Source organism: Salmo salar, chromosome ssa09 (assembly GCF_905237065.1).
Source record: "Salmo salar chromosome ssa09, Ssal_v3.1, whole genome shotgun sequence".
Lineage (NCBI taxonomy): Eukaryota > Metazoa > Chordata > Actinopteri > Salmoniformes > Salmonidae > Salmo > Salmo salar.
Window position 1 is genome coordinate 81,882,177 of NC_059450.1, and position 16,533 is coordinate 81,898,709.

General features: G+C 40.1%; 2 protein-coding genes across 3 annotated transcripts; both read left to right on the forward strand.

Moving 5' to 3' along the window:
* The first annotated feature begins 77 nt into the window (after positions 1 to 77).
* Positions 78 to 7,096, forward strand: cenpu (centromere protein U). Of its 2 annotated transcripts, none has more exons than XM_014212784.2 (13): positions 78 to 268; positions 359 to 413; positions 572 to 680; positions 776 to 1,010; positions 1,173 to 1,296; positions 1,412 to 1,534; positions 1,731 to 1,851; positions 2,018 to 2,126; positions 2,215 to 2,293; positions 5,848 to 5,895; positions 6,071 to 6,132; positions 6,307 to 6,463; positions 6,853 to 7,096. In XM_014212784.2, the coding sequence occupies exons 1-13, from the start codon at positions 264 to 266 to the stop codon at positions 6,976 to 6,978; spliced, it is 1,353 nt and encodes a 450-aa protein (XP_014068259.1). In that variant the 5' UTR covers positions 78 to 263; the 3' UTR covers positions 6,979 to 7,096. The 2 variants fall into 2 exon arrangements, with proteins under 2 accessions (XP_014068259.1, XP_014068260.1); XM_014212785.2 differs by having other exon boundaries at positions 79 to 268; positions 575 to 680.
* A 2,656-nt stretch (positions 7,097 to 9,752) lies between these two features.
* Positions 9,753 to 16,146, forward strand: casp3b (caspase 3, apoptosis-related cysteine peptidase b). Its single transcript, XM_014212786.2, has 7 exons — positions 9,753 to 10,039; positions 10,201 to 10,296; positions 11,946 to 12,094; positions 12,200 to 12,328; positions 12,546 to 12,721; positions 12,977 to 13,118; positions 15,416 to 16,146. Exons 2-7 carry the CDS (start codon positions 10,256 to 10,258, stop codon positions 15,628 to 15,630), a joined length of 852 nt encoding a protein of 283 aa, XP_014068261.1. The 5' UTR covers positions 9,753 to 10,039; positions 10,201 to 10,255; the 3' UTR covers positions 15,631 to 16,146.
* Positions 16,147 to 16,533: the final 387 nt, after the last annotated feature.

Sequence of the window (16,533 nt, forward strand, 5' to 3'; positions counted from 1 at the left end):
CCGATCCAGCAGAGGGCACCATCCCATCAAGGTCATATGAGTATGGAGTTGTCTGACTAGTCTCGCGAGAATGTTCGAATACATTTTTTTGCGGGAAAGAAATTCAGCTGATCCGCTAAAAAAACATCACAAGCAGCTGGCGTGCAAACTCGTCGTTTGCTACTCTTGCATAGCCATTTACTATGTTTTGAGTGTTATTTTGCAAATTGTATGTATACAACTAGCTAATAGCTTACATTTTCATCTTGGAACGATCAATCATCATGAGGTAACAAATAGTAATCAAGCTACAAAAAAAAGCAATGACGTTAACGATATCAAGTTCACATGTTTCACATGTCTGCTCTCCTCCACACAGTAAGAAGAGCCAAATGGCGAAGATGCTCAAACTTGTGCAACACGAGCTTGTTGAGGTTTGTTACAGTACCCATTTGCAAATGTCTCACTAAGTTGTATGTTAAATGTCAAAGACATACCTAGGTAACTAACGTTAGCTCGCTACAAGGGATTGAAAAGGGGCAACATTGGGTACTGTAACGTTAGCTAGCTATCTTCTATGTTTTCACCTCAGAAGGGTCCATCAAAAGATACACAGAAATCTAAAGCAACGGACAGTCATATTTCCCCAAATGTTTCTACCATTGAGAAAGCCAGTTTCTTTGATGAGTGCGATACTTATGGTGAGTTGAAAACAAACCTAAATCGTTTTTTATGGGTATGAAAAATCATTAATGGCAAGATGTTTTACAACAAATCACTATATTTGACCACCCAGGTAACCCTCTGCACAGTACTGCCCTTGAGGAAGATTTCAGCCCAAACTTGGATCAAAACAAAGAGGAAGTGGTGAAGGAGGGGGCAGCTAAGAGAAGATGGGGCCCATCCAAAAAGGTTAATAGTGCGACCCCAAAAAGACCCACACTGTCTGGGAGAGGTCAGACCAAACGGAGAGCTAGCAAAGTGGTCCAACCAAAGGGATCTCAACAGAAAAATGTCAAACCAAAAGCCAGGTAAACCTGCTTGTCACAATGTGGGATCTTACAAGCCCCTTTGCTCTCATTCCTTTATGAAGTGATGGAGAGGGGAAATAAGAAAATATCCACTAACGATGGAGCACAAGTTCTAATTGTAAAGTTATTCTGTTCCTTTTCCTCCATTTTTATAATGGTCAGGCCCCAAAAAGAAATTGCAGAAGGGACAGGAGAAGAGGATTTAACAGAAGCTCAGAGCGGGCCTTCTGCATCACAGAAAAAGGCACCAGTCAGAAAGGAACAGGACACAGAAGTGGATGACTCGGTATGACATTATCCCCTCTCTCAGTAACATAAGACAGGGCACTGTTGCTAAGAGCAGTGTTACATTATGTTGCCTATGATGAGCTTAATGTCCTCTAATCACTGCTTACTAACAGAGGTCATCGGGCGAGGAGGAGGAAATTGAAGTGTCTGCTCCGGGCTCCAGTCCTCAACCTATTCATAAGAAACGTAGAACATCCCTGTCTTCAGAGAATCTGACGGATGAGGACATTAGTTGGGTAAGAACAGCCACTGCTCTTCCCAATGAGTGACTAAATGTGAGATGTTTGGCACCTTTTCCTTACATTTTTTGACATATAATCCTTCCTTGTCATCTGTGACTTTTTGTTTGGATATGTTGCCTTTTTCCTGACCACATCAACCCTTCAGATTACAAAGGAAAAGGGGAAACTCAACCAGTTCTCTCACCCACAGAATCCAAGTCAGAAGAAGGCCAAACCAGTCGATGTGCGAAAGCAAAGGAAGTCCTCAGTTGAGATGGGTTCGCAGGGTCTGAGGGGGAGTTCGCAGGGTACGAGGGGGAAGTCCTCTTCAGGTAACAGCTAGATCTCTATTCAGCACCACATCCTCCCAGACAGACATATATATATATATATATGAGTCTCTCTCAAAACCACCAGAGTGAATTACCACACTGCATGACTTAATTAATTTGTGTAAAATATACACCACAGAAATTAATCCATGTGTTGTTTTTCCAGGAAGTGCTGGTCCTTCCAAAAGAGACGAGCAGAAACGAAGGAATGTAAAAAATCCCACTGATCTTGATGTGGTGTTGGACTCATTTTTGGAATTCGTGTCAGAGTATACGTGAGTTCCCATCAGTTTAGCATGGATAGACACATCTTTAAAGTAATCATTATCTCAAGTAAAAAATGTTCTCCCTGTTTTTATTCAGGGATGCAGTGGATTCTGTTGCAGTATTGGAGGCTATAGATGCTCTCTCAAGCTCTTTTGAAGATCAACTCACAGAGAAGGTAACTCATTTTGGGTGACCAGTTGTCATACTTTGCAAAACCAATATTGGAAAAAAAAAAACATATTTATTTGATTATTATAGTGTTGTGCATCTTCAGGATGCCCAGGCCACATGGGCTTATAAGACACTTTATTTGCTGTAGCAAAATAAAATTGTGTGTATATATACAGTACCAGTCAAAAGTTTGGACACACCTACTCATTCCAGGGTTTTTCTTTATTTTTACTCTTCTACATTATATAATAATAGTGAAGACATCAATGCTATGAAATAAAACATGTAATCATGTAATAACCAAAAAAGTGTTACACAAATCAAAATATATTTTATGTTTGAGATTCTTCAAAGTAGCCACCCTTTGCCTTGACAGCTTTGCACACTCTTGGCATTCTCTCAACCAGCTTCATGAAGTAGTCACCTGGAATGCATTTCAATTAATGTGTGCCTTGTTAAGTTAATTTGTGGAATTGATTTCCTTAATGGTTTGAGCCAATCAGTTGTGTTGTGACAGGGTAGGGGTGGTATACTGAAGATGGCCCTATTTGGTAAAAGACCAAGTCCATATTATGGCAAGCACAGCTCAAATAAGCAAAGAGAAACAACAGTCCATCATTACTTTAAGACATGAAGGTCAGTCAATCTGGAAAATTTCAAGAACTTTGTGCAGTCGCAATAACCATCAAGCGCTATGATGAAACTGGCTCTCATGAGGACCGCCACAGGAAAGGAAGACCCAGAGTTACCTCTGCTGCAGAGGATAAGTTCATTAGAGTTGCCAGCCTCAGAAATTGCAGCCCAAATAAATGCTTCAGAGTTCAAGTAACAGACACATCTCAACATCAACTGTTGAGAGGAGACTGTGTGAATCAGGCCTTCATGGTGAAATTGCTGTAAAGAAACAACTACTAAAGGACACCAATAAGAGAGACTTGTTTGGGCCAAGAAACACAAGCAATGGACATTAGACCGGTGGCAATCTACTTTGGTCTGATGAGTCCAAATTTGAGATTTCTGGTTATAACCGCCGTGTCTTTGTGAGACGCAGAGTAGGTGAATGGATGATTTCCACATGTGGTTCCCACCGTGAATCGTGGAGGTGTGATGGTGTGGGGGTGCTTTGCTGGTGACACTGATTTATTCAGAATTCAAGGCACACTTAACCAGCATGGCTACCATAGCATTCTGCAGCGATACGCCATCACATCTGGTTGGCGCTTATTTGCTTTTCAACAGGACAAGGAATCAACACACCTCCAGGCTGTGTAAGGGCTATTTGACCAAGGAGAGTGATGGAGTGCTGCATCAGATGACCTGGCCTCCACAATCACCCGACCTCAACCCAATTGAGATAGTTGGACAGCAGAGTCAAGAAAGAGCATGAGTAGAAAAGAATGAGTAGGTGTGTCCAAGCTTTTGACAGGTACTAATATATAAAGTTGAAGTCGGAAGTTTACATACACTTAGGTTGGAGTCATTAAAACTCGTTTTTCAACCACTCCACAAATTCCTTGTTAACAAACTATAGTTTTGGCAAGTCGGTTAGGACATCTACTTTTCACATGACGCAAGTAATTTTTCCAACAATTGTTTTGACAGATTATTTCAGTTAACAATTACTGTATCACAATTCCAGTGGGTCAGAAGTTTACATACACTAAGTTGACTGTGCCTTTAAACAGCTTGGAAAATTCCAGAAAATTATGCCATGGCTTTAGAAGCTTCTGATGATAGGCTAATTGACATCATTTGAGTCAATTGAAGGTGTACCTGTGGATGTATTTCAATGCCTACCTTCAAACTCAGTGCCTCTTTGCTTGACATCATGGGAAAATCAAAAGAAATCAGCCAAGACCTCAGAAAACAATTGTGGGCCTTCACAAGTCTGGTTCATCCTTGGGAGCAATTTCCAAACTCCAGAAGGTGCCACGTTCATCTGTACAAACAGTAGCACGCAAGTATAAACACCATGGGACCACGCATCCGTCATACCGCTCAGGAAGGAGACGCATTCTGTCTCCTAGAGATTAACGTACTTTGGGGTGAAAAGTGCAAATCAATCCCAGAACAACAGCAAAGAACCTTGTGAAGATGCTGGAGGAAATGGGTACAAAAGTATCTATATCCACAGTAAAACGAGTCCTATATCGACATAACCTGAAAGGACGCTCAGCAAGGAAGGAACCACTGCTCTAAAACCGCCATAGAAAAAGCCAGACTACGTTTTGCAACTGCACATGGGGGCAAAGGTTGTACTTTTTGGAGAAATGTCCTCTGATCTGATGAGACAAAAATAGAACTGTTTGGCCATAATGACCATCGTTATGTTTGGAGAAAAAAGGGGGAGGCTTGCAAGCCGAAGAAAACCATCCCAACTGTAAAGCATGGGGGTGGCAGCATCATGTTGTGGGGGTGCTTCCCTGTGGCTCAGATGGTAGAGCATGGTGTTTGCAACGCCAGCATGGTGTGTGCAATGCCAGGGTTGTGGGTTCGATTCCCACGGGGGACCAGTACAAAAACAAAATGTATGAAATGTATGCATTCGCTACTGTAAGTCGCTCTGGATAAGAGCGTCTGCTAAATGACTAAAATGTAAGTGTGCTTTGCTGCAGGAGGGACTGGTGCACTTCACAAAATAGATGGCATCATGAGGTAGGAAAATTATGTGGATATATATTGAAGCAACATCTCAAGACATCAGTGAGAAAGTTGAAGCTTTGTCGCAAATGGGTCTTCCAAATGAACAATGACCTCAAGCATACTTCCAAAGTTGTGGCAAAATGGCTTAAGGACAATGAAATCAAGGTATTGGAGTGGCCATCACAAAGCCCTGACCTCAATCCTACAGAGAATTTGTGGGCAGAACTGATAAAGCGTGTGTGAGCAAGGAGGCCTACAAACCTGACTCAGTTACACCAGACCTGTCAGGAGGAATGGGCCAAAATTCACCCAACTTATTGTGGGAAGCTTGTGGAAGGCTACCCGGAACGTTTGACCCAAGCTAAACAATTTAAAGGCAATGCTACCAAATACTAATTGAGTGTATGTCAACTTCTGACTCACTGGGAATGTGATGAAAGATATAAAAGCTGAAATAAATAATTCTCTCTGCTATTATTCTGACATTTCACATTCTTAAAATAAAGTGGTGATCCTAACTGACCTCAGACAAGGTATTTTTACTTGGATTAAATGTCAGGAATTGTGAAAAACTGAGTTTAAAAATATTTGGCTTTGCTGTATGTAAACTTCCGACTTCAAGTGTATGTATGTGTATGTATATATATGCTTGTACAGTTTATAAGATGCTTGTTTAAAAAAATACAAGTAATATGATTATTGTGGCAGATGTTTATGTATATAGCACATTTTATGTTTCGGTTTTCAATATACCACAAACTGTTTCTGCTTATATATATTTATTTATTATTACGTTCATACGGCAGTGAAAGACTATAGAAAACAAAAACCTTTCAAGTATACAACTTATCTTGTGTATGTTGAAAATATTAACGTTTTACATAAACACATTTTCTTAATTTTTTATTTCCTTAGATAACTGCTTCAAAGGAGCTAAAATTCCTGAAAAGGGACAACGCAAAGGTAAGCTTTTCTTTAGATATGAACACTACAAACACTAGATCTCAGGAAGCCTGTGGGCATGAGTGTCTGTGGTTATACACTCGTCTCATGTTCTGTAGTTCTTCTAGGACGACTAGGATATTCACTGTGTCCATCATAATAATTTAATGATATCAGCCTATTGTTGTTTTCTCAGATGAATGCTGCCATTAACCGTAAGAGAGCCAGGCTGCTCGAGGCCAAAAATGAACTTATAAGGTATGAGGTTTTTTTTCTTGCCAATGGGGCTAAAGCAAGGTTAACTGCTGAAGTAACGCAACGATTACTGTGATGTGTTTTATTTCTATATTATATGGCATGTTTCTCAAACCCAACAACACTACATCACAAAACAGAATAGAGAATGTGAAACATCCCCTTGTTCTCTGCCAGGAGTGAGGCCCAATTGAGGGCCCTGCAGAAGGACCAGTCTCGACTTGAGCAGAGGCTAACAGACATACGGAAGGGAACCACTTTCTTGAAAGATCTGGGTCACCTGCACAAGAGCTACCTGGACCATAGAAAAGCCCACCCTAACCAGGTGGAGGAGGTGAGGACGTCAACAACAAGCCTTCTGTTCTTGTTCATCTAGTTACAGTTTAGGATTTAACCTAATGCTGACATCCAGTCACTTACAATGTTTCTTAGTTATGGCCAAAGACTTATGGATGTGTCTTCAGAGGGCATGAATCAAATAAAATGTTATTTGTCACATGCGCCGAATACGGCTGGTGTTGTCTTTACTATGAAATGCTTGCTAACAAGCCCTTCCCAACAATGCAGTTAAAAAAAGAAAAAAAGAATAGCAACACTAGAGGAATAAAATACACAGGAATTGAGCTATAAACTATGAACAGAAGAGGCAGTGATAATAATCTATTATAGTAGCTTAAAGTGAGTTAAAGCACTGTTCTGTTGACATCCGTTTCCATTCCACAGTATGGCCCCTCCAGTCTACCAGCTCTTCTCCTGGAGGCCCGTGATGTGTTGGGGACTGAAGATCAGCTGAAGACTGTCAACGAGAGGCTGCAACACGCTCTGGACAGAGTGGCTCACAACAAGTGAGCTCCAAGTTGAGAATTATGCTACACTCTTTTAAAGTGTTGATCAAAGGTCCTTTTGAGATTTGTATATTAAATCTCAAGTAAGGTATGCGTTTCAAAATAAATGTTTCAGTAATGAGTACCTTTTCTGGAAGTTATTTGTTGATCAGCACCTTGCTGGAGGGTTATGTTGTCTGGTGGAAAAACTGCCATTTTAACTTACATTAATGCTTATACAGTGAGCTCAAAGTATTGGGACAGTGACATTTTTTTGCGGGTGCTTTGTACTGTTTGAGGATATTTTCATCCATATCAGGTGAACCGTTCAGAAATTCTAGCACTTTTTGTACGTAGTCCCTCTATTTCAGGGGACCAAAAGTGTTGGGACAAATTCACTTGTTTATTAAAGTAGTAAAAAGGGAAGTATTTGGTCCCATATTCTTAGCAGACAATTATTAAATTAAGCTTGTGACTCAAGACGTGTTGGAAGCGTTTGCTGTTTGTTTATGTTTCAGATTATTTTGTGCCCAATAGAAATTAATGGTAAATAATGTATTGTGTCACTATTGTAAATCGGAATAGAATGTTCCTTAACATTACAGATAATCCTGAATGAATTGTAAATAATGACTGAGAAAGTAAGACGCACAAACATCATACCCCCAAAACCTCTTACCATTACAATAACGGGAGGTTAGCATTTTTTGGGGGGTACGATACTTGTGCGTCTAACTTTCTCACTCAGATTTGTAGTCACAAGCTTGAAGTCATTGCGTGCTATGAATATGGGACCAAATACGTAACTTTTCTACTTTAATACACAGGTGAATTTGTCCCAACACTTTTGGTCCCCTAAAATGGGGAGGGGGGCACAGAAAGTGCTGTAATTTCTAAACGGTTCACCCGATATGGATGAAAATGCCCTCAAATTAAATCTCAGTCTGCACTGTATCATTTGAAATCCAAAGTGCTGGAGTATAGAGCCAAAATAACAAAAAATGTGTCACTGTCCCAATTCTTTGAGTTCACTGTACATGTATTTCTGAGAAATCACATGGTGGCCAATCCCTATTCATAAATGTATGCCTTTCCTACCCAGTTCTCAGTATTTGGTATCAACCTTATTTAGTCATGTAATGTGTTCTGCAGGTGTGGCAACCTGGTCAAACCTGCTCACTTGCTGGCCAACGGAGTTTTCATTCAATGGGGGTTTCAGTTAATGTATTTTAAATCATCCCTTTAAATACGGTGCACCTTTTTTATTTATAATTGTGTAGACAGACTCAATAAAATACATCGCGAGAAGGGGTTCAGAATATAGGGATCAATGAAAGAAAGCCATCTATGTATTTTTGTCTGTTTCAGCAGCAACTGGTATTTTCAAAAAAAAAAAAAAACTCTGATCTTGTAGATTATTTAGGCACATTTTAGGGTTAGGAAAAGTATGAATCATTAAAAGTGTTTTGATTCATCCTGCAAGTTGTCATATTGGAAGGTGGAAAAAAGTGAGAAGACGCTTTTTCCACTTGGAACCGGTAGGTTCGCAAGACATTAATGTTTCCTCTCGCTTAAAGGTTTTTTAATTATTAGGGAATTACGCCATATTCTGATCTTGATTTATCTGTAGACCCCTCTGCCACATCATTTATTCGACCACCTCAAACGAATAGGGGGCGAATAACATGCTATGATCGTGCTTAAATTCAATGTTACAAAGAACACCATAAAATAAGGGAATTACGTTCCATTTTCACGCGCATAACTCCGGTTTCAATTTGGAGAATAGCTTTTACAGGAAAGTATATATTTTTTATTTTATTGCAGAAACACCAGTATACATACAATAAGTATACAAACAGACAATGATAACATATGCTAGGGGGTACAACAAATTACAGATTATACAATGACCTTAAAAGATACATGTATTGATTGTTTTAACAGCTTTCTTTTTGGGAGAATGTAGAATGTTCTTAATGTATTGCTACAATTCCTAATAGAAAACATGGAAGAGTGTTTATTTATTAGTGAATTTACATTTATGAATCTGAAATTTGGTTTCTAAGGAAACCGAGCAGCACATTCTCCCATAATAAACAAAAGTCATAAAGAATATTAACAATGATAAAACTATAAATATCTTTCCATAATTTCTTTACATGTAGACAATGCCAAAATAAAAGCAAAACTGCTTCTGGATGTTCAACACAAAAAGTACAGTTAATGTATTCTTTTGAGTTTCTTCAGGTAATGATTCGCTGGGAAATACTGATCAGGTATTTATTTGTGTGGTAATAACCAGACTTTTTTCCAACCGATATTATTGACAAACTTATTCCAGTAAATGGTGAGGTAAGGAATAGAAATAAAGCACATATATATGTCTGTTGTTCTGAGGGAGCAAGGATAAATGCATTTTTTTTCTATTGAAAAGTAAACTGGATTAAGAGAGGGTAGCTCAAGAAGGTGAGGTCTGGTTACACCTCTAAACAACATGAGAGTTCAAGATGGAATAGTATCTAGGACTTGGTGTAACAGGGATATTGTTACGAGATAATTGCGTAACAATCCTTCTGCATTAAAAAGTTGACTCACCAGCAGGATATGATTATTAAACCAGTTCATAAAAAATAAAATCACTGGAAGTTTCTCTGTAGGCTTCTTTGGAAATCCCGTCCTTAGTCAAGGTGTGTACTTTAGGCCCGCCCACACGGGTCGTCACTAGTTACCACAGACACAAAGTCATAAACCCCGCCTATTTCTACAATTTATCTTCTAAACATCTGATTTCAACCTTAACCACACTACTAGTCTTACGCCCAACCTTAAATTAAGACCAAAAAGCACATTGTTGTTTTCATGAATTGTTACGATATTGCCAATGTTGACTTTGGGGTTGTGGTAACAAGTGGGGAAACCTGCCCACATACTAAACTACGGCGTTTGATTGGCTGCGTTTGCCAAATGACGCGGAAACTAGTTTTTTTAATTGAACACTTCTCAATCTCATGAACAAGTCGCAGTGAAATTGGGAAATCTTGGCGTTTACGCTGTCACCTGTGTATTTCAACGGTCTAACGCAAGTAAGTTTGTTTTACCCTTAACATTGATAAGGTATGTATTTCCATTTATCAATCAAACTAGCTAGCTAACTATAGAACCAAGCTTGGCTCCTGTGTGGATTAAACTTTGGAAGCAACCACCGGTGTGTGTGTAATAAACTACTTTTATTTTTCACTTTCAGTACAACTATAACGCTAGGCGTTGTAAAGGGTGATTGTACAACTGAGATTGGCACCATGTCTGATTTGGTGGATGCCAAATGCATAGCTGCACAAGGGTAAGGCACTGCATTTCTCCTGTCAACCCTATCAGCTTCACAAAGAATATAGAATAGCAAGCGACAAAATGAGATGTAGGCATATTGAATGTAGGCCTACTCTATGATTTTTAATTTATAACCCCATTGGGACGGTATGAGCTGGGCCATTTATAACCCCATTGGGACGGTATGAGCTGGGCCATTTATAACCCCATTGGGACGGTATGAGCTGGGCCATTTATAACCCCATTGGGACGGTATGAGCTGGGCCATTTATAACCCCATTGGGACGGTATGAGTTGGACCATTTATAACCCCATTGGGACGGTATGAGCTGGGCCATTTATAACCCCATTGGGACGGTATGAGTTGGACCATTTATAACCCCATTGGGACGGTATGAGTTGGACCATTTATAACCCCATTGGGACGGTATGAGCTGGGCCATTTATAACCCCATTGGGACGGTATGAGTTGGACCATTTATAACCCCATTGGGACGGTATGAGCTGGGCCATTTATAACCCCATTGGGACGGTATGAGTTGGACCATTTATAACCCCATTGGGACGGTATGAGCTGGGCCATTTATAACCCCATTGGGACGGTATGAGCTGGGCCATTTATAACCCCATTGGGACGGTATGAGTTGGACCATTTATAAACCCCATTGAGATGAGTTGGGCCAGTGAGCCTCTTTTTACATAGTTATATCAGCTCTCACATACCGACACAGTATATTTTAATGCTATAATTTGCCCATGAATCGTGTTGGACAAATGATTATCTCAGCTCCATGAGCATGCAGCGTGACGTCTGATCATAAACCAAAAACATTCTGGTCGTATTCCTCTGATTAGACGTTGCTGACGCATGCCAGATCTTACAACGCCAGGATAGGTATTTTATGTATCAGCTAAACACATATGTTATAGCAATCTGGTGCCCGACGCCACAGTCGATGACATGGCATATAACCGTTGGTTGATGCATGCATTTAAGCATGTCATCTGTACAGTCTAGTCGGTATGGTTTCGACTTGAGGTTCACTACATTCTCCTTTTAGTATAAATGATGCGGTGCCATTTGGTTTGAAAATGTACCTCAATCCAGGTATGAAGGTGTCGCTGTACTCCTCGATTACGCAGCTGGCATAATGGGATATTTAGAAGATTGAAATACTGCAATTTTTTTTCATAAAACTGCCCTTTTTGACAGCAGGTTAGGTTATCTCATTCTAAAGCTGCAAAATCCAGTTACTTACCCCAATGCTAGGTGTTGCATTTGAATTGAATCCAATGTGGTGCTTTATTCAAATAAAAAAACTGGCAATATTTCAATCTTTGCGACTAAGATAATGGAATAATTAGGAGTACAGCGACACTGTCCATCCCTGCATTAAGGTACGTTTTCAAGCCATATCCCTCATTCGTCACCGTGGTGCAATATATTGGCCTAGTATCATTTCAACTTTAAAGAGATTTCAGTGAACCTCAAGTCGAAACCATTCTGGCTAATGTTCAGTCATGTTAGAGGTTTCAACCCCCTGGCTCTATTAGCCAAACAACATGGATTTTCAACATGGGCTACCTGTGGAACCAGATTAACATGGACAATGAAAATTGCACTTTTAAATGTTAAAAGGAACTTCTTGGTCTTTGTTCCAGGCCAGGGAACCCCTCAGTGCCAAGGTTTACTATTGAGCATCATAAAGTAGATGCTAGGCCTCCAGCTGACATGTTCACATATAAAATGAACTATCCCAGCCTTGGACAATGTGTCATCATCAACAACAAGAACTTTGACAGGAGAACAGGTAGGCCTAAGTGTGTATTATAGAAGTTTTATTTTTTTCCCCTGTTCAGGTTATGATGATATTTCAGATGTTATCTGCACTTAATTGGTAATTTCCCTTTTAAAGGAATGAGTTCTCGCGAGGGAACCGATGTGGACGCTGGCTATGCAAGGAAAGTGTTTGAACGTTTGGGGTACAACGTGAAAGTTGCCAATGACCAGACGGTGCAGCAGATCCGACAGCTGCTTTACACTGGTAAGTTCACCAGTCTGGATGTGAGTGTGTTAGATTTTTCTTCCGTTCCGGAAGCTTTTGAGAAGTTCTTCTGATCGTCTACAAATAAATTGCAATAATCATGGTAGTAGTGATGTGACATCTGGCTAACTTTGATAAACTTTAGGAAGTCTCTCTGAATAAAAAATGTTGATAGACTTTAAGTTTAAACTACATGTGGGTGTATGACATTTTTCAGTGTCTCAAGTTGACCACAGCCAGTCGGCCTCCTTTGTGTGTGTGATGCTGAGCCATGGAGGCGAGGGGGTGTTCTATGGCACAGATGGACATGTGGAGCTCCAGAAGCTCACCGGACTCTTCAGGGGCGACCGCTGCAAAACGCTGGTGGGAAAGCCCAAACTCTTCTTCATCCAGGTACTGTAAGGTTTTAGCTGCCTGCTCTAAATTTCCCCTTCCACAGCTCAATGATTCTGTAGGTATGTTTGTTGAATCAACTATAAAGACTGAGGAATGAGGATGCAGTGTAACTACATGACTTTGTAAATATGTTGTGTACTAAAGTGATGAACGTGTATTCTGAATGACTGATATTCAGTTATACAGTGTTAAGAGTAGCCTCTCTTCCCCTGACCCTTGACCCCTAATCCTTCCTGTGGACCTGGTGAGTAGGCGTGCCGTGGCACTGATCTGGACTGTGGAATAGAGACAGACAGTGTTGCTGGTGGAATAGAGACGGACAGCTTTGCTGGTGACTATCCAGTGAGGATTCCAGTGGAGGCAGACTTTCTCTATGCTTACTCTACAGCCCCAGGTAATAAACCCTGTTTATTAATAGTTGTTTTTTTCCCCCGCCCTCTCCTTACATACTTAACATATTTAAAGCTAGAATCCTTAGTTGCTACATTATAATTTTTTTAATTCTAAATGAAATATATGTGTGTCTGTGTTTACATACACTTAGGTTGGAGTCATTAAAACTCGTTTTTCAACCACTCCCCAAATTTCTTGTTAACAAACTATAGTTTTGGCTAGTCGGTTAGGACATCTACATTGTGCATGACACACAAGTAATTTTTCCAACGATTGTTTACAGACAGATTATTTCACTTATAATTCACTGTATCACAATTCCAGTGGGTCAGAAGTTTGCATACACTAAGTTGACTGTGCCTTTAAACAGCTCAGAAAATTCCAGAAAATGATGTCATGGCTTTAGAAGCTTCTGATAGGCTAATTGACATCATTTGAGTCAATTGGAGGTGTACCTGTGGATATATTTCAATGCCTACCTTCAAATTCAGTGCCTCTTTGCTTGACATCATGGGAAAATCAAGAGAAATCAGCCAAGACCTTAGAAAAACATGTGTAGACCTTCAAGTGTGGTTCATCCTTTGGAGCAATTTCCAAACGCCTGACGGTACCACGTTCATCTGTACGCAAGTATAAACACCATGGGACCACGCATCCGTCATACCGCTCAGGAAGGAGACGCGTTCTGTCTCCTAGAGATGAACATACTTTGGTGCGGAATGTGCAAGTCAATCCCAGAACAACAGCAAAGGACCTTGTGTAGATGCTGGAGGAAACAGGTACAGAAGTATCAATATCCACAGTAAAACGAGTCCAATATCGGCATAACCTGAAAGGCCGCTCAGCAAGGAAGAAGCCACTGCTCCAAAACCGCCATAAAAAAGCCAGACTACGGTTTGCAACTGCACATGGGGACAAAGATTGTACTTTTTGGAGAAATGTCCTCTGATCTGATGAAACAAAAATGGAACTGTTTGGCCATAATGACCATCGTCATGTTTGGAGGAAAAAGGGGGAGGCTTGCAAGCCGAAGAACACCATCCCATCCGTGAAGCACGGGGGTGGCAGCATCATGTTGTGGGGGTGCTTTGCTGCAGGAGGGACTGGTGCACTTCACAAAATAGATGGCACCATGAGTATGGAAAATGATGTGGATATATTGAAGAAACATCTCAAGACATCAGTCAGGAAGTTAAAGCTTGGTCGCAAATGGGTCTTCCAAATGGACAATGACCCCAAGCATACTTCCAAAGTTGTGGCAAAATGGCTTAAGGACAATTAAGTCAAGGTCTTGGAGTGGCCATCACAAAGCCCTGACCTCAATTCTATAGAACAATTGTGGGCAGAACTGATAAAGCGTGTGTGAGCAAGGAGGCCTACAAACCTAACTCGGTTACACCAGCTCTGTCAGGAGAAATGGGCCAAAATTCACCCAACTTATTGTGGGAAGCTTGTGGGAGGCTACCCGGAACGTTTGACCCAAGTTAAACAATTTAAAGGCAATGCTACCAAATACTAATTGAGTGTATGTAAACTTCTGACCCACTGGGAATGTGATGAAAGAAATAAAAGCAGAAATAAATAATTCTCTCTGCTATTATTCTGACATGTCACATTCTTAAAATAAAGTGGTGATCCTAACTGACCTCAGACAAGGTATTTTTACTTGGATTAAATGTACGGATTTGTGAAACACCTTTGCCAAACACATTTAAACCTAGTTTATGTTAACTTCTGACTTCATCTGTATATACCTGTTGATTCTTGAGGCATTTAGAAGTTAACTGTCGTACCCCATTAGAACCCAACATTGTTATACTCCAATGTTTGTAAACTAAATGTAAACCAACACTGTATAGCCTCTCAACATGGTTAAAACTGTCATTATAATATCATGGATGGTCAGTCCTTGCATACATATCCTTGCTTTGAATTTGAGTGGTTAGGTTTCTCCAGGCCCATCCCTCAGCTTTTCACAAACTCAGGCAGGGTGTCCGCTTTGTTTCAATGAAGGTTTCCAGCTTTTAATACTATACGTAATTTATTCATGCATACTACATACGTTACCTTTACATGGTACAATGTAGGCACCCATTGTTACATAGTACTTACAACTGATATGTCTGAACTTTCACCCATTTGCAGTTTGTGTGTATCACAGACTATAGGCCTACTAAAATAAAAGTATGGTAATTGCACTGCACCTATGTACAAAAATGACCATGTACCACTTTAGAAGTTTTAGCAATGGTTATCACTGCTATAGTGTTTGACTGATTTGGTTTGTGAACTCCATAGGCTACTACTCCTGGAGGAACATCGACAAGGGCTCCTGGTTCATCCAGGCCCTCTGTGAGATGTTACAAAGGTACGGAAAACAGCTGGACATTATGCACATCATGACACGTGTCAACCACAAGGTGGCACATGACTTCGAGGTTTCTGTCAATGCCCACAAGCAGATCCCTTGCATTGTGTCTATGTTGACCAAACATCTCTACTTTCCACATTGATTCTATATCCTGTGGGACCATTTGACATATTTGCAGTGTCTGCTGGGGTTCTAAAGACCATTAAATAATATAGAGGGATTCTCTGCACTGGACCAAATACCACTGTGGATAATCACTTATTCAAATATTTCTGTTTGGGGAAAGTCTAAAAGCGAAAAGGTATGAGATGTTTACCCTTGAGGCCTAAAGGGCATTATGTTGGATCACAGAAAATGGCTTTTTAATGGGGAAAGGCTGGCATTAAGTAATGACTGCAATAGCAGTACTTGCTATTGATTTGTTGTTCGTGTATTTGGGATGGAACTAAGAATTAAAATGCCCTGAAATGTAGGGTAAACACATTTTTAGATAACATGGAATGAAAGTCACTCAGGCTTTGAAAGTATTGTAAAGTTGTGCCATGTCTCTATATAAATAATCTCTCACCTGAGAGGGTTTTTTACGTCATTTGCACATTGTACATTCAAAGAGGGTACTACATGAAATATGAATAAAGGAGCTTTTATCCATGGTAAATTGTGTTCCCAAGAAACAACATTTTATGTAAATAGGATTGTGAGAAAATACCAAAAAATTCTGTTGATTCATGGTGCAATTTCTTGCATCCCATTGTTAACTAACTGTAAAATGTTTGCAATTTCATTGTGATAGTATTCCATATGAAAATCTAACATACCATGGTTATTCAAAAGTTGAAAACTGTCTTTATCCAACACATGATGGACATCTGAATGGGTGGGACTTGCAGAGTGTTTACCCTCAGATAAGATGTCTGTTCTGCACGGCCAAGGCCCTTGCATTTCCTGTGTTAGGGGCCAGGGAAACCACACTGCCTCTGCTTTGCCTTTCTGACATTACTGACGAGAAACTACGAGGTTTTACTTTCATCAAGTTAAAATAACA

Bases quoted from the DNA above. Each gene is read 5' to 3' on its own strand.
- casp3b (XM_014212786.2), top strand. From the start codon at position 10,256: ATGTCTGATTTGGTGGATGCCAAATGCATAGCTGCACAAGG. The intron at 12,329-12,545 runs GTAAGTTCACCA...GACATTTTTCAG, and splicing joins CCGACAGCTGCTTTACACTG to TGTCTCAAGTTGACCACAGC. The intron at 13,119-15,415 runs GTAATAAACCCT...TGAACTCCATAG, and splicing joins TGCTTACTCTACAGCCCCAG to GCTACTACTCCTGGAGGAAC.
- cenpu (XM_014212784.2), top strand. The intron at 1,297-1,411 runs GTATGACATTAT...GCTTACTAACAG, and splicing joins ACACAGAAGTGGATGACTCG to AGGTCATCGGGCGAGGAGGA. The intron at 1,535-1,730 runs GTAAGAACAGCC...TCTCACCCACAG, and splicing joins CGGATGAGGACATTAGTTGG to AATCCAAGTCAGAAGAAGGC.